The sequence below is a fragment of the Fistularia commersonii genome, chromosome 23 (assembly GCF_037954325.1).
Source record: "Fistularia commersonii isolate RoL2024-O1a breed Wild chromosome 23, RoL_Fcom_v1.0, whole genome shotgun sequence".
NCBI classification, from domain to species: domain Eukaryota; kingdom Metazoa; phylum Chordata; class Actinopteri; order Syngnathiformes; family Fistulariidae; genus Fistularia; species Fistularia commersonii.
Window position 1 is genome coordinate 7,242,586 of NC_141306.1, and position 13,506 is coordinate 7,256,091.

At 43.4% G+C, this 13,506-nt stretch overlaps 1 protein-coding gene across 4 annotated transcripts; it reads right to left on the bottom strand.

Moving 5' to 3' along the window:
• Nucleotides 1-19: 19 nt before the first annotated feature.
• il2rb (interleukin 2 receptor, beta) lies at nt 20-10,140 on the bottom strand. Of its 4 annotated transcripts, none has more exons than XM_086170763.1 (11): nt 9,941-10,140; nt 7,430-7,477; nt 6,453-6,547; nt 5,683-5,812; nt 5,536-5,602; nt 5,056-5,149; nt 4,678-4,823; nt 4,397-4,577; nt 4,091-4,181; nt 2,796-2,874; nt 20-2,662 (listed from the first exon to the last, which is right to left on the bottom strand). In XM_086170763.1, the coding sequence occupies exons 3-11, from the start codon at nt 6,526-6,528 to the stop codon at nt 1,865-1,867; spliced, it is 1,662 nt and encodes a 553-aa protein (XP_086026889.1). In that variant the 5' UTR covers nt 6,529-6,547; nt 7,430-7,477; nt 9,941-10,140; the 3' UTR covers nt 20-1,864. The 4 variants fall into 4 exon arrangements, with proteins under 4 accessions (XP_086026889.1, XP_086026888.1, XP_086026887.1 ...); XM_086170762.1 differs by having other exon boundaries at nt 7,430-7,557; XM_086170761.1 differs by lacking the exon at nt 7,430-7,477 and having other exon boundaries at nt 9,945-10,140.
• Nucleotides 10,141-13,506: the final 3,366 nt, after the last annotated feature.

A 13,506-nucleotide genomic window follows, 5' to 3' on the forward strand; every position in this document is an offset into this window, starting at 1 on the left:
CACAAAAAAATGCAGGAAGTGAAAGGGTGACCCATTTCTTTTATTTTTCTTTGGTCTCGGCAATGCCACAGAGCGTAATGGAAATGTGCAGCCTCTGCGTGGGCCCACATCGATGAACTTTTCAGTCTCGCAGCGGAGTTAGCTGGATGAGCGATCACTTTTGGAAACAATGATTTACTGATTAAGAGTCACAAGAACTGACAGGCACAGAAAAAAATGTCAATTATCGGTTATCTCCATTTCATGAAATACCCACTTACAGCTAGGTGATGCTTGTGACTCAAATGGGAAGTATTCAGTAAATGTTATTTGAAAAATTCCAAGTAAAAAACAGTCACCGGGATTCTATGAATACATATTTGAAAAAAAAAACAAAAACACTGAACATATTTTTGTCTAAAGAGCCAATAACAGCATTTCTCTGTGAGATTCGACATTTAATGCGTTAATACCGAAGCATCAGTTCAGCTAATGCTCTGAATAAGTCTCTATAAAATTCCAGTTAATGCTAAATTAGAAAAACCATGAAACTCAGAGCAGATCTAAGATTATGTGGAAAGCTAAATGATTACAAAAAAAAAGGCACAAAGAGCTTTTCCATTTCATCTTGGTAAATATAGTAAGATGTTGCACAGCAATATCATTGAGATTATAGTAATCGTCTGGTCTCCACCCAAGTTCAAGTGACTTCAAAAAAGCCTAACTACAGGCTCTGAATTGGAAAAAAAAAAGTTATATGCATTTGATAAGTCAAAACAAAATTAAGATGTTTTTGTTTTCTGTCTTGTGAAGTTAAATATAGAAAGATTACATAAAAAAGTCATCACAGTTCACCATAACTCTGTGAGGCTCGGATATTTGCAGACACATTGCATTGAATACATCTTCAGAACAGACTTCCTGGTTTCTCCAATGCTACACCGAATTTCAGGTTCACTCTGCAGCCCCAACATGTGCACATGCACACACACATGCACGCAGATATGTATTTGGCCTATTTACAGTCTATCCCATCAATTCATTTTGATGGCACGGCAAAAATATCGCTATGGTCCACTCGACGCTGCCAAACGCCTGATACAATAGCATTAGAAAAAACTCACCTTTTGTTTACCAGTTACAAAGTCCAGCTGTACACTTCGAATTGGTTGAACATTTTTGGCAGCCAGTCAGCAGCGATCTCATGCAGCAGCGGGAGATTGTGCATCTACGTTACACTCATCTCTCTGAATGATGTGCTTCATGTTGCACAGGATTAAATGGAAATATATACTAAAAAGGAAAAAAAAGAGATATTCTGTAAATAAAAGGTAGGTGTTTTTTTTTTTTTTTCTCGGGATATGTGTCTCAAGTAGCTAAGTAAATATATCGGATTACACACCGATTCTCATTCACTTAGAAGTGTGTCAGCAGCAGCAGCAGCAGCAGAAATGCAAAACATGGCAAAAACATGGTTACCAAGGAGACAGAAACCACTGCTGTCAAACACCATCCTGTGGTGAACTGACCAGTGATGACTTCTAACATTCTGGTTTAACCTGTGTGTGTGTATGTGTGTGTGTGTTTGGTGATGACAATGATGATGATGATACAAATGATGACGTGCACACAAAAGCAGCATCACAAGAATCAGGGGCATCTGGAGGAAAGGCCACGGCCTCTGCAAATGCACACTTTCCTTCTGTTTTTTGGGCCAGAAAGTTATTTCTTTAGATAGATATGATGCCGATTGTTAATGTCCCGGCGCAGGCGTTGGACGGTTTTTGCACAGTTTTCTAGATGGGTTTGTCAGAATGCCACATAGTGATTTAGCTTTTTTGTCTAATCTAGAACAGATTATGAACCACAATGCTTGGACGAGAGCTTAGATGGAATTATTGCTGAAAGTTGTCTGTCGCTCTTTAAGAATGAAGTAGCCCGCTTTGCTGGACTCCACGGGCATGGAGAAGGACCTGCAGACGGCCCCGGCGAGAGGCCGGCCCGCGGAGCCCTGATCGGCGGCCGCCGCCGATCGATCCGCCCGCCGGTCTTCCGAAAACTCCTGAGCAGGGCCGGGCGGAGGAGCCGCGGAGGGGAGCGGCGTCTGGGCGGGGAGACTGCGAGGGAGGCTGAGAAGAGACAATCCGGGATGATCCAAAGCTTCTTCCCCGTCGACAATTCCGCCCCAGCCTTCCCACTCCTCCCCCGCTTCCCCTCCGACACAAACCCCAGACTCGGGGCTCTGCGGCTGCCAACTCAAGCTCTCGCTGGCCGGGGGGGCCACGACGGGCCGGTCACGGGGGCGGGGGATGGCCACGGAGAGAGGGAGGAGGAGGGGCAGGTGATATTTGTAGCTGGGTTGGAGGTTGCGGTGATCCTCCCAGTGGGTGAAGTAATCAGAGCCGGCGTGGGTTTGACTCAAAGGGCCGGAGGAGGCGCTCATAAAGTAGCCCATGTTAGAGAAACAGGACGATACGGAGGAAGAGGAGTTTTCGATCACGCCGCTGGTGTCCGAGCCATCGGAGGGGAGGCGCTTGCACGGGATCAAGACGTTGCTGGAGGCAGAGTAGGTGAAGCCGGGCTGGCCGACGTTCCAGCTGTTGCACAACTCTATCGGGGAGATGTGATCGAGAGGTTGGGCGATGAAGAAGGATTCACCGGCCGACAGAGGGTTCAGCCATATCTGGACGGAAGAAGAGGAAGAGCAGTTTGACTGCACTGTGGAAACACTGGGAAGACTATCAACATCAAATTTGTAATATATAAAGACAACAGAAAAAGATTATTGTCGTTTAAGAACCTCTTCATCACATTACCTTGAGGTTGCTGCTGTGGACGGAGTGGAGAGTTTTGAAGTACTCTGAAGGATTCGGTATCGGTTTTCCTCTGAAAAGGCTGACACGTCACAAAAGATGGATTTAAACACACTCCACACAGACACATACTTCGAGTCACAGATATACAGATTTTCTGCAACACCCTTAACCTTAAGCTGACCTGAAATGCAACTCCAACATTTAAACCATGTATTTAATGGATTTCACACTGATCTCCACTTTTCTGCTAAAAATCCTTCTAAAACGCTATTTCTGTGGGTCCTATTTTCTTAGTACTGTTCTACTGTAGACTGACATTCTCACAGTATTATTTAACTATACACTAATATTCTCACAGTATTATTTAACTATACACTAATATTCTCACAGTACTATTATAGAGTGGATTAATATCCTCACAGTATTTATAAGAATAATAATCATCATCATCATCATCATATTGCATTTTATTTAAGGAGACTGACTTGACACCCAGTGATCCCGTACAGACATAGACACAAAATACAGATTAAAAAGAAACAAAGAGAATAAAAACAATACAAGTTAGAAAGCGGTAAACATAAAAAAATATTGAAAAATAACATTAGAAAAACTCACCATATAATGATACTGCATACAAATATTCTCACAGTATTATTCTACAATGCAGTATTCTCACAGTTTTATTCTACTGAATACTAATATTCTCACAGTTTTGGGTGGACAAAGAACCTAACTTTGTCCTGACCGATGAATTCCTGCGGTACCTCAGGATTACAGCCTGCAGATATTTAGCAAGCTTTGCAAAAACAAAAATTAAAATACAAAACCTTTCAGCATCATAATCCCAGCACCCAGCCATTACGCTGCACGCAGATGCCAACATGACTGTCTCCTTGGTAACAACAAGTGGACAATAACCTATTCTCCTCTAACTACTGCGGTTTAGTTCATGTTAGGCTTTTAGGAAATTGTCTGCTTGTTGTTAAGGAGACAAACAACATGACAAAACAATACTATTGCAAAAAAATACAATAAACATTTAGATAAAAAATTGCACTTGCACTTTATTTTATTGCATTGACTTCTATTCATTACTGGCTGCCGGACCCTGGAGATATAGATGTAACGCTGACCTCAAGCTCGGCTCAGTAACACCTCCCACCTCCTGTGGGATCCACTGATTGCCGCAGGCAGGGCCCCCCCATGAGAACACACACACACACACACACACACACACACACACACACACACACACACACACACACACAGACACACACAGATAACACACTTACCCTCTCCTCATGCAGCTTCTGTAAAGGGAGCACAGAAGCACAACGACGACGACGATAGCTGAGCTGACAATCAGCACCACCGTTATCATCTCTGAAATGAAGGGAAACATTATTTTGTGTTTCTGTTTGCGTGTGTGAATTTGTGTGTGTGTGTGAGACAGAGGAAATTCTGTGAATCATTCACATCGATATTCCTCGAACGACCGTGACCCCATCATTTTAAGAAAGTCCACATCATTTTTGTTGGCCTGGCTGTCACCCGTTGTTGCCGGGGAAACCACCCAGAATTATTACTCTCATAGTTACCTCCATCTCGTGATTCCTCCCCAACATTTTTCGCCACCCAGGAAGTCGTTTCGCTCCAGTCGCTCCACTGGCTGCCGTTTCTCTTTGCTGGCATGACCTTTACCCTGACCTTGCAGTTCCCCTTCAGGTTCTGTGTAGGTATATTTAAATGTTCTTCTTTTGTGGTGAAGTCCCTGACCTCCTGGAAAAATGAAGAGAAAATACATCAGATGACAGAATAAAACCTTCAATTTAACATTAGACACACACCAACACACACACACACACACACACACATTTACCATTACATCCTGATGAGCCACTTCGATCTGAACCAAAAAATCGAGGTTTTGAAGGTGGAGGCCGTCCTTGCTGTTTGTGGTCCATGATATCACCGTGTCAGACTCAACATGGCTGATATTGGGAGCACCTGGGGCCTGCATTTTAACTGCATGCAAACACACACACACACACACACACACATGCACACACATAAATAGTAGAACTGTGCGCTGGAGTCTGCAGTGTAGAAATATATGGAGTGAATATATTGACTGAATTCTCAGTTTAATTTATAAGGCTCCAGGTGGGAATATAAGTTCCTAGTGATGCAGAGGCCATACAATTTTTTTTGCAAAGTCAGCCATAAATAAACCCAGAAAGGAAAAGGAGTAACTCACTATGACAGTTGGGGATGTAATTTCCAAGGGTCTCCACCAGCGTACCGTTACACTCTATGCTGATGTTGGGCATGATTTCAAAAGCATTGAATATCTGGAGGGACAAATTTAACAAACGCATTGAATCGGTCAATGAGGTTTGAAAAAAAACTAAAAAATCTCACCCACTTACCTTAAGTTGTAATAATTTATCTGTATATATGTCCATAACTGTGCAATATGTCGTAACAGCTACATGTACAATATTTTTTCATACTCTTGTGCACTCCTTATCTTTTACTTGTTACTTAAGACACTTTATAGTTTTCACTTGTTACTTAAGACACTTTATAGTTTATTTGTATTTCTTTTTTCACTGTTTATACAATTTTTTATTATTGTTATATTTGTCTTGTAACTCTGGCACAAAAATTTCCTTCGGGATAAATAAAGTTGTTCTTATTCTTATTCTTAAATAATAAAAGGGGATTTGTGACTTACTCTGTTCTGAAAGGCAAAACTGCAGCCTGGCAGGGAGTCCCGGTGGCGCGTCAGCTTGCATTTTTCGCTGTTGCAAAAGGAAAGGATTGTAACAAATATGCCATGGGATGATCAAATATTCCCATTCCTTGATATCAGATATCTTACCTTAAAAATGTTCTTGTGGTCCTCTTGATCCCGGTGATCCAACAGCTTGCCACGGGGTACGGCAGGGAGCCCTTCCAAGAGCAGCTAACATTGTTGACAAAGTCGTTTTGGCAGGAGAGTCCTTTGGAGACTGCCAGAATAAAAGAAGACGTCATTGTCTCTTGTGGCCGACCCCGCGGTACGCTCAGGGATTAATAAAGGATAAATGATTAATATCATTAGTAATGGGAAAGCACAAGGATGTATTTACCATACAAAAATACTGTCATGAGTATTACCTTACACAATTGCTGATTGATTTCTGGCTTGTTTGAGATGCAGGTACGTTTATAGGATAAATGCCCGATATTTCAGACGTGCAGGTTTTACAGCGTTGAATCAGTGGACTTTCATGAGCGCTTTAGGTGGCGACTGTCTAGGCTGCTGTGAGACACACACATGTCCGCTCATTTGACCAGAATCCTCCGGTCACGTAAAGAGCACACGCAGCTCACCCATTACTTCTGACACAGGAAAACCCATGGGCTTTTGACCGGAGGCGATTTTTGACATGTTTATTGTGAGTTTCTGGTGATGCAGCTGGGCTGAGCTCAGGCGATGATTGATATTTGAACCCGAGAGAAAGAACTGCAACCTGCGAAACTACCTACTTAGCTGGCCTACGCCTGAAAATCCTCACTTCATCAGGTGGGAAGACGCACGGCGCAACACTAAGCCATTTTTTTCAGCAGGTCAGCAGTACAGAAATAGATGCAATAGTATGTAAAGACCTTGCGAAGCTCTGTGACACCCTCTGTCTGTGTGCACCAAGACCACAAACGCAAGGATAAAGAAGGGACCCAGCATCTCCTTAGCCTTGATGTGACTGCGGGGAAATAAAAATCAACAAAGGCATTTGATTGATTATATGAATCTACACAAAAAAAAAAAAACATATTAAAACAGAATAGATGCTTTCATATCATCTTAACGGCAGCTCAGCATGAGAGATATTAAATGAATAAATCACCAAATATTATTCAAAATGGGAATGAAGTTCCATAAATGCCCCCCAAGAGAATTGCTTTGACCAAAATTTGAATTCAAATCAGATGGATCTGTTGAAAATATTCAAGTGTTCTAAATAAATAATGGATCATTTTGCAGAGGACAGTCAGAGATTATTTAGGAATGATGTGTTTCGTTTAGTGAAAAAGGTTAAAGGCCACGAGCGGAGGAGCTGCGGACGTCAAGGTCTGCAGGCCGTGGTCATTTCTGCAACCTGAAAAAGGAGAGCGCTCCGGCGCAATTCATGCTTTCAAAGTGGCGGTCATAAATCCCCAGCCATGACACGGAGCCCTCGCTGAAACGCCGTCTGCAGACACATATTGAAACTCGGCTGCAGCTGCAATGAACCGAAAACAAGAGCCCGTTTCTCTCGGTCGGGGCTGAATGACAGCTCATTTCAGCGCCTCAACTCAAGTCAGAAGGACCGATAGGAAAAGAAAAATAGGTGGAGAAGACAAACTAAGACAATCTGTCCGAATATCATTGAAAGGAATGTTAAACCCAACTAAGAGACTTAGAGTTGTCTACATGTCGCAGGAGGGAATGTCCTCCCCTGTCAGTAAAGTATTGCTGACCCTATTTTCCACATATTTCTATGTGGAAAATAGGAATTTATCACACGGAAATGAATAAAAAGACATTTCTGCCTGGCGTTGACAGCGGGCATCAGTGGGAAATGAACAGTGAGACTGTCCCCTACCTCTTGTCTCCTGTGGGTCGCAGGCGATGAGGAGAAACACATCGTCATCTGTGAGTGATAGTAAGAGAGTGACAAGCCAGAGTGACGAGGGCGGAGAAGAGGGGCTGACCCCATCCACTTTTAAGACACTAATTGCGCCAGAAAAAAAAAAAGGAGGTGCATGCATCAAACCGCATCATGTCTTAATTACAATATTGAGAGAGCTGCTGGAGAAAACCCTGAATCCATCCTATGAAGTGGTTGAACACAATGGAAGTCCATTATGAGAGAACTTTGGAAGGTTTTAAGAGGATATAACAGCCAGATTTAGAAATATTGCCCTACTTCAGGTGCACCCTTCCTCTTAAAAAAAAAGGCTGCACAGCATGAAAAGCAGCAGTGCCTCGACCGCAGCCACAGCAGGCACACACACACACACACACACACACACACACTTGTTTGCTTGTGTGGAGAGGAAACAACCATCGCTCTGTTGTTTTGAGCTGCAGGCCGTGTTAGGCTCTGATAGTTCTGCACAGACTCCGATGGTCCAGGGACCCACGGCACCCTGGGTTTTGGCCTGGAGGACCTTCAACATCTCACATTGACACAAGTGCATTTCTAACAAGCACCACATGAAACATACAACTTGTGTTTGGAATCAGAAAACATGGTTCCGGTACAAGCCGTAACCGATTTTCAAATGCACCTCCAGGCCGGGAGACTTAAGTCTCAGCTGAGTAGATGAGTCATCTTCTTCCCCTTTGGGCTGCTCTCCTCAAGGGTCGCCATAGTGACTCATCGCTCTCCATCTAACCCTATTCTCTGCATCCTCTTCTCTCACTCCAACCAACCCCACACCCTCTTTCACTCCATCCATAAACCTCCTCTCCGGTCTTCCTCCAGCCCTCCTGCCCAGCGATCCCCATCCCTCCTCTGTCCATGACCAAGCCATCTCAGCCTGGACTCTCTCACCTCATCTCCAAAACATCTAACATGCGCTGTCCCTCTGACAGACTCAACCCTGATCCCATCCGTCCTCTTCTCTCCTAAAGAGAACCTCGTCATCCCCAATATCTTCTCCCTCCAGATCTGCTTCCGATGTTCTCCTTGGTGCATCTTATATCTAAACCATCCAGAGTGGCCGGTCTCACCACTGTCTTGTACACCGTCTCCTTCATTCTGGCTATTACTCTTTTTTCACGTCACTCTTAATACTTTCTCCACCTCTTCTCCATCCTCTCCACTCTTTACAACCTTCGACGCTCCTCAGAGTCATTTGGATGAGTTTCCCACAGACAGAACAAAACCCCTTTGACGTTTAAAATAAATATAACATATTTCTTTCTTTTCTTCCCCTTCAAGCTATGTCCACAAAAAAAGCTATTGTGTGTTGCAGTTATGAAATCAATGAACTGCTGCGGAGAAAACAGAATTACATTTCTGCGTGTGACAATAACATTTTGGATTCTGTGGAAAAAAAAAAAGCCTCTGGGTTGAAAGCTGTGTTCAAATAAAATATTCACTGTTCGAGTCCTCCTCGTATTTATTAAATAAAAACCCAAATTTAAATGATTCCCTTGCAGCAAACCAGAAATGCCAATTTTCCGCGTGTGCATGCAGCTGTCACCACAAATAAAAAAAGGACTATTTCACTGAACGCTGTAAAATATATATTTGCAAATGGAATTGCCGATTAAAACATTTATTTTACCCGGTTAACGTAATTTTTGTTGCTGAACCTGCACGTCACATTTAATTTTACAAGATCACTGTAATTGTCAAATTCATAATGACAATTGAGAAAATAACAAACAATTTGACCAACAATATGGCCACACCTCCTACCGGGGACAACTCCAGAATAAAAAGAGTCCAGCCCCTCTCAAGTAAAAACATAGTCTCCTTCCTCGCCAGAGGTGACATTGCATTGTACCAAGAGGCAGCTTCTGCGGCCAAGGATCGGACCGGTCCAAGGTCCCCCAGTCTGGCAACCGCCCGGCTCACACTGCACCCGACCGCCCTGGCCCTTCCTGTGGGTGGTGGGCCCAGGGGGAAGCTGGAGGTTTCCCTCCACTGTCCAAAAAACACAGGTGGTTACTTGAAAATGGCCCAGATGTGAGAATGAGAGAGTGAATGGTTGTTTGTGTATATATGTGGCCCTGTGATTGACTGGTGACCAGTCCAGGGAGAACCCCGCCTCTTTTACATTACATTACATTGCATTTGGCAGACACTTTTATCCAAAGCGACTTACAATAAAGGACATAAGGACTGCAAATACACTTGCAAATACACGAAGCACAGGAAATATACAGAACAGTAGTGAGTTTTTTTTCTTTTTGTTTGTTTGTTTTTTTGACACACACACACACACACACACACACACACACACACACACACACACACACACACACACACACACACACACACACACACACACACACACACACACTGCATAGCCTAACTTGCTGCCTAACCTGATCTGGGGCATCAGCGCAGTAAAAAGTCCTGAAAGAGAACAGTTTTTACCTGCCTCTTGTCCAATAACAGCTGAGGAAGGCTCCAGCATTTCAGAGTAGGATGAGCGCTCAAAAATGGATGGATGGATGGATTCATCATTTATTTTCCGGTAGTGAGATTAAGACCCACACATGGCTCTGGGGTCACTTTTTACCGACCCCCGCTCTGGACTGTTGACCCTCGGTCCTCAAAATCCTACCCCTTCTATCTACGGCTAACGTTCATCCCTCTCCTTTCCGGAGCAAACCTCCCAACGCCACCCCCCCACCTCCACGGGTTTTCCCCCTCCTGCTCCCCACAGATCACAATGGTATGTGAGGCAGAATTTCAGCTTTGGCACCAGACAAACAGTTGATGAATTATCGCAATGTCCGGCAATGTTATTTCTTCCCTACCACTGATATGTTGCAGGGCGTTTGGAAAGCAGAGTGTTGGAGTTGTGTTTTGAGTTTTGAATCCGTTGGGATTTGGGGGATTTTTCATAGGAAACATCTGCTGGTTTCAGGGTTGACGGCCGACCGTCCAATCACAGAAAAATGTGTTTATTTTTCTCAATAAAAAAAAAAAAGAATGGCGAGTGAATTGCATGATAAGGGTTGTAAAGTGACCTTTCTCAAGAACATGGAGTCCTTGAAAATCATTACTAAAATAGGCAAGACATCATTTTCCATGTTTTTCATTCCCCCGAAAATATCGTTGTTCTAACTCTTGTATGACTCTTAAGCTCCCATCAGTGAAATACAAGTATTTTGTTATTTTTTCAGTCAGCAATTCCCAGAATTACCCACATTTCAATTTGCTGGACTTTACTGCCCAATATTTGAATATTATAGATTCTTTCAGAGACTAGAAATATGTATTTTTCACCAAGAGGACACAGAGATCTGGTGGTAACAGACAATCGGAGACGCAGATTCAAAAGTTCAATAAGCCCTCGTGTGATGCTTTTCCTGCAAAACATGCAAAATTTACACATTTACACAGATGCTGCAACACCTGAACCCGACAAACAACAGCTGGAGAACCCACTGCCAACCACACTCCTGAACCGAGCGGCTAGTAGTAGCTCGTATTTGGTAACTGAGGGGAAATGGAGGCCTGGCCTGGGGGTGTTGAACGCTTCGTGATGTAGCACTTCGAAAAGGTCAAACTTGCTGATGGAAAAAGTGCAGTGAGAAAGTGTGTAGCGTTTACTCTAAAACAGCGAGGAGAGAATGCTGACCAGACTCCCGCCGCAGACCGCAGAACACAGAAGGTGCTTGGTGGGGTGGAGCTGTAAAGAAACAAGGGGCCAATACTCAAGGCTGAACATTTCATCCGCCAAGGATGCAAACGTTATACAATTATTCTTTAAAAACACTATGTATTGAGAGAAAGTTTGACTCAGTCTTTTATTCGGTGACTCAAATGGAAAGAAGGAGACAATTCCTCTAAGTGGAGGCGCCTCACTGATCTGACGCAAACGATTGCATCACTTCCTGACAATTATCTGCGACAATACTTAGATCATAAATTCAAGGTCTTCTCACGCTCTATGTACACACACACACACACACACACAGCATCAGTTATATTCTGGAAACCCCCCCCAACAGTTTGTTAGAACTTTGGAAGGTGGAGGTGAAATGTCAAGAAACAAGTCGGGTTACCATGACAAGATGTGACAATAACCTTGACCTGGGTGACCTCGAAACCTACGGAGAAAAGTCACCGCCCAGTTTGCGAGGAATGGATTTTGTTCGTTTTCCCTCCGTCAAAGGACAGAGAGCGGAATCGGAGTATATTTAAGGGTTAAAAAAAAAAAAACATGGCAAACAAAACCAAAGGAGAAAAATTATATCAATTTAAGTTATGCTGATGTAACATAAATGGCTAGGGAGGGAAGGGGAGGTCACAACCTTTCACCTACAAGAACTCAATCAGCATCTCGCAAACCGCCAGGAGAGATCATCCTCCCAAACCAGGTGTCTTGCCGATACCAAGTGCTGTGACGAGGGTGAGAGAACCGACACGCACTTGTCGTAGGAGTCTTAAATAGAAGGTGTGAAGAAAAATTGATACCAACACGGAAATCAAACGGATCCGGCGATGAAAAGGAAACTGTAAACAATGGCATGAACGAGAAAACAAGCGCGCACCAAAAAATCTTGCACAAAAGGGATACTCACAGCACACAATGTACGTGGGCAGCATCGGACTTGGGAAACAGGTGCAGACGATCTACAGACTGAGGACAGGGAAACAGGTGGAGGTAATTGATACTATGAATATTCAAAGCACCAGGTCCCGGCCACTGCGTCTGAGCCTCAGCCCGAGTGAACCGACAGGTTCCTTTCCTTATAATTAAATATTCAGAGTCAGGTGAGTCTCTGGAATCCTTGCCTTGGCACATGAATGGAACAACCCCGGCCTGCTAGAACTAAAGAGACGTCTTGGATGGGAGCTGAGACGTCTCGAGAGAAAAGACAAGGCCAGTTTCCACCACAAGATTTGTCAATGATCGCTGTAATAGACAATTGTTGTGTGTATATATTTATATATATATACATATGTATCTGTTTGTTTGTGTGTTTGTGTGTACTTCTCATTCTCTCTGTTACTGTGTTAGAAAGAAAGCAACTCAAACAAAACTTAAATTATAAAATCCAAACCATGTGTCGAAAACATCTGTTATCGTTGGCCCCCCTGCAAATTTGTCCTAAACCAATAAAGTGAAACATTTTTGTATAAATTGTTTTTATTCCTCACTGATGCAGCTCCGGCAGCAAGGAATCTGACGGTGAATGAATTCAGTGTGTCCTGAAGGTGAGGGCAGCACTGCGGGGGCCTGCAGGAACAACAGCCCAGATCATAACATCCCATTTCAAAGAACAACCTGGTGCAGAATGCAGACACCAGCTGGCAGGGCTTCGTCCACAGAGGGCGGGAGACAGACGTCTGCAGACGATCGAGTGCTGGCCTATAAAGAATCAGAAATGCGACTGGTCATCATGTCTTACAATCTGTGCTTGAAAACCGGAGGGTTGAATGCTGGAAAGTTTCGGGAGAGTTTACCGAGCCTCCTCGTTCTCTTCTCTAATACTGGCAAGCTTTGTAGTCTGACTTGAAAAGTTAAGAGGGAGTTTCAGTGGTTTCTGTTAAATCCCCCCATTGCTTCACATCTTTACGTTACAATACCCCCCACACACACATACACACACATATTACATCACGTACATGTGCGTGAATGTGTTTTTGCAAATTGTTCAGCAGAAATTTAAAAATTCGAATTTATTTGTGTTCACGGACATCACTGTGTGTTTTGAAACACAAGAAGAAGAACAGAGTTAAAGGACATCCGTTTTGAGGTATCACTTGGTCAAACAGGAAGTAAAGCACGAGATAAACAGCATATCAAAGAAAGAGGGAGAGATTACCATCTGCTATCTTTTGTCTTCAGTGCATTCAGAGTCAGTTTAATTACGTTACAGTGAGATCTTTTTCACTGTTTATAAGACCAAAGTGGTTTGGATAACGATAAAGATGGAAGATAAATGTCTCAGCTCTGAGCCTCTGTGACAACAACAGGACTGCAG

What these genes read in the sequence shown, in the direction of transcription:
- il2rb (XM_086170761.1), bottom strand. Translation starts at nt 10,030, where the DNA reads ATGATGAATCCATCCATCCATCCATTTTTGAGCGCTCATCCTACTCTG. An exon ending in GTGTCACAGAGCTTCGCAAG is followed by an intron (nt 5,813 to 6,452) that starts GTCTTTACATAC and finishes TTATTCTGGCAG; the next exon opens with TCTCCAAAGGACTCTCCTGC. An exon ending in TCCACAGCAGCAACCTCAAG is followed by an intron (nt 2,663 to 2,795) that starts GTAATGTGATGA and finishes TCTTCCGTCCAG; the next exon opens with ATATGGCTGAACCCTCTGTC.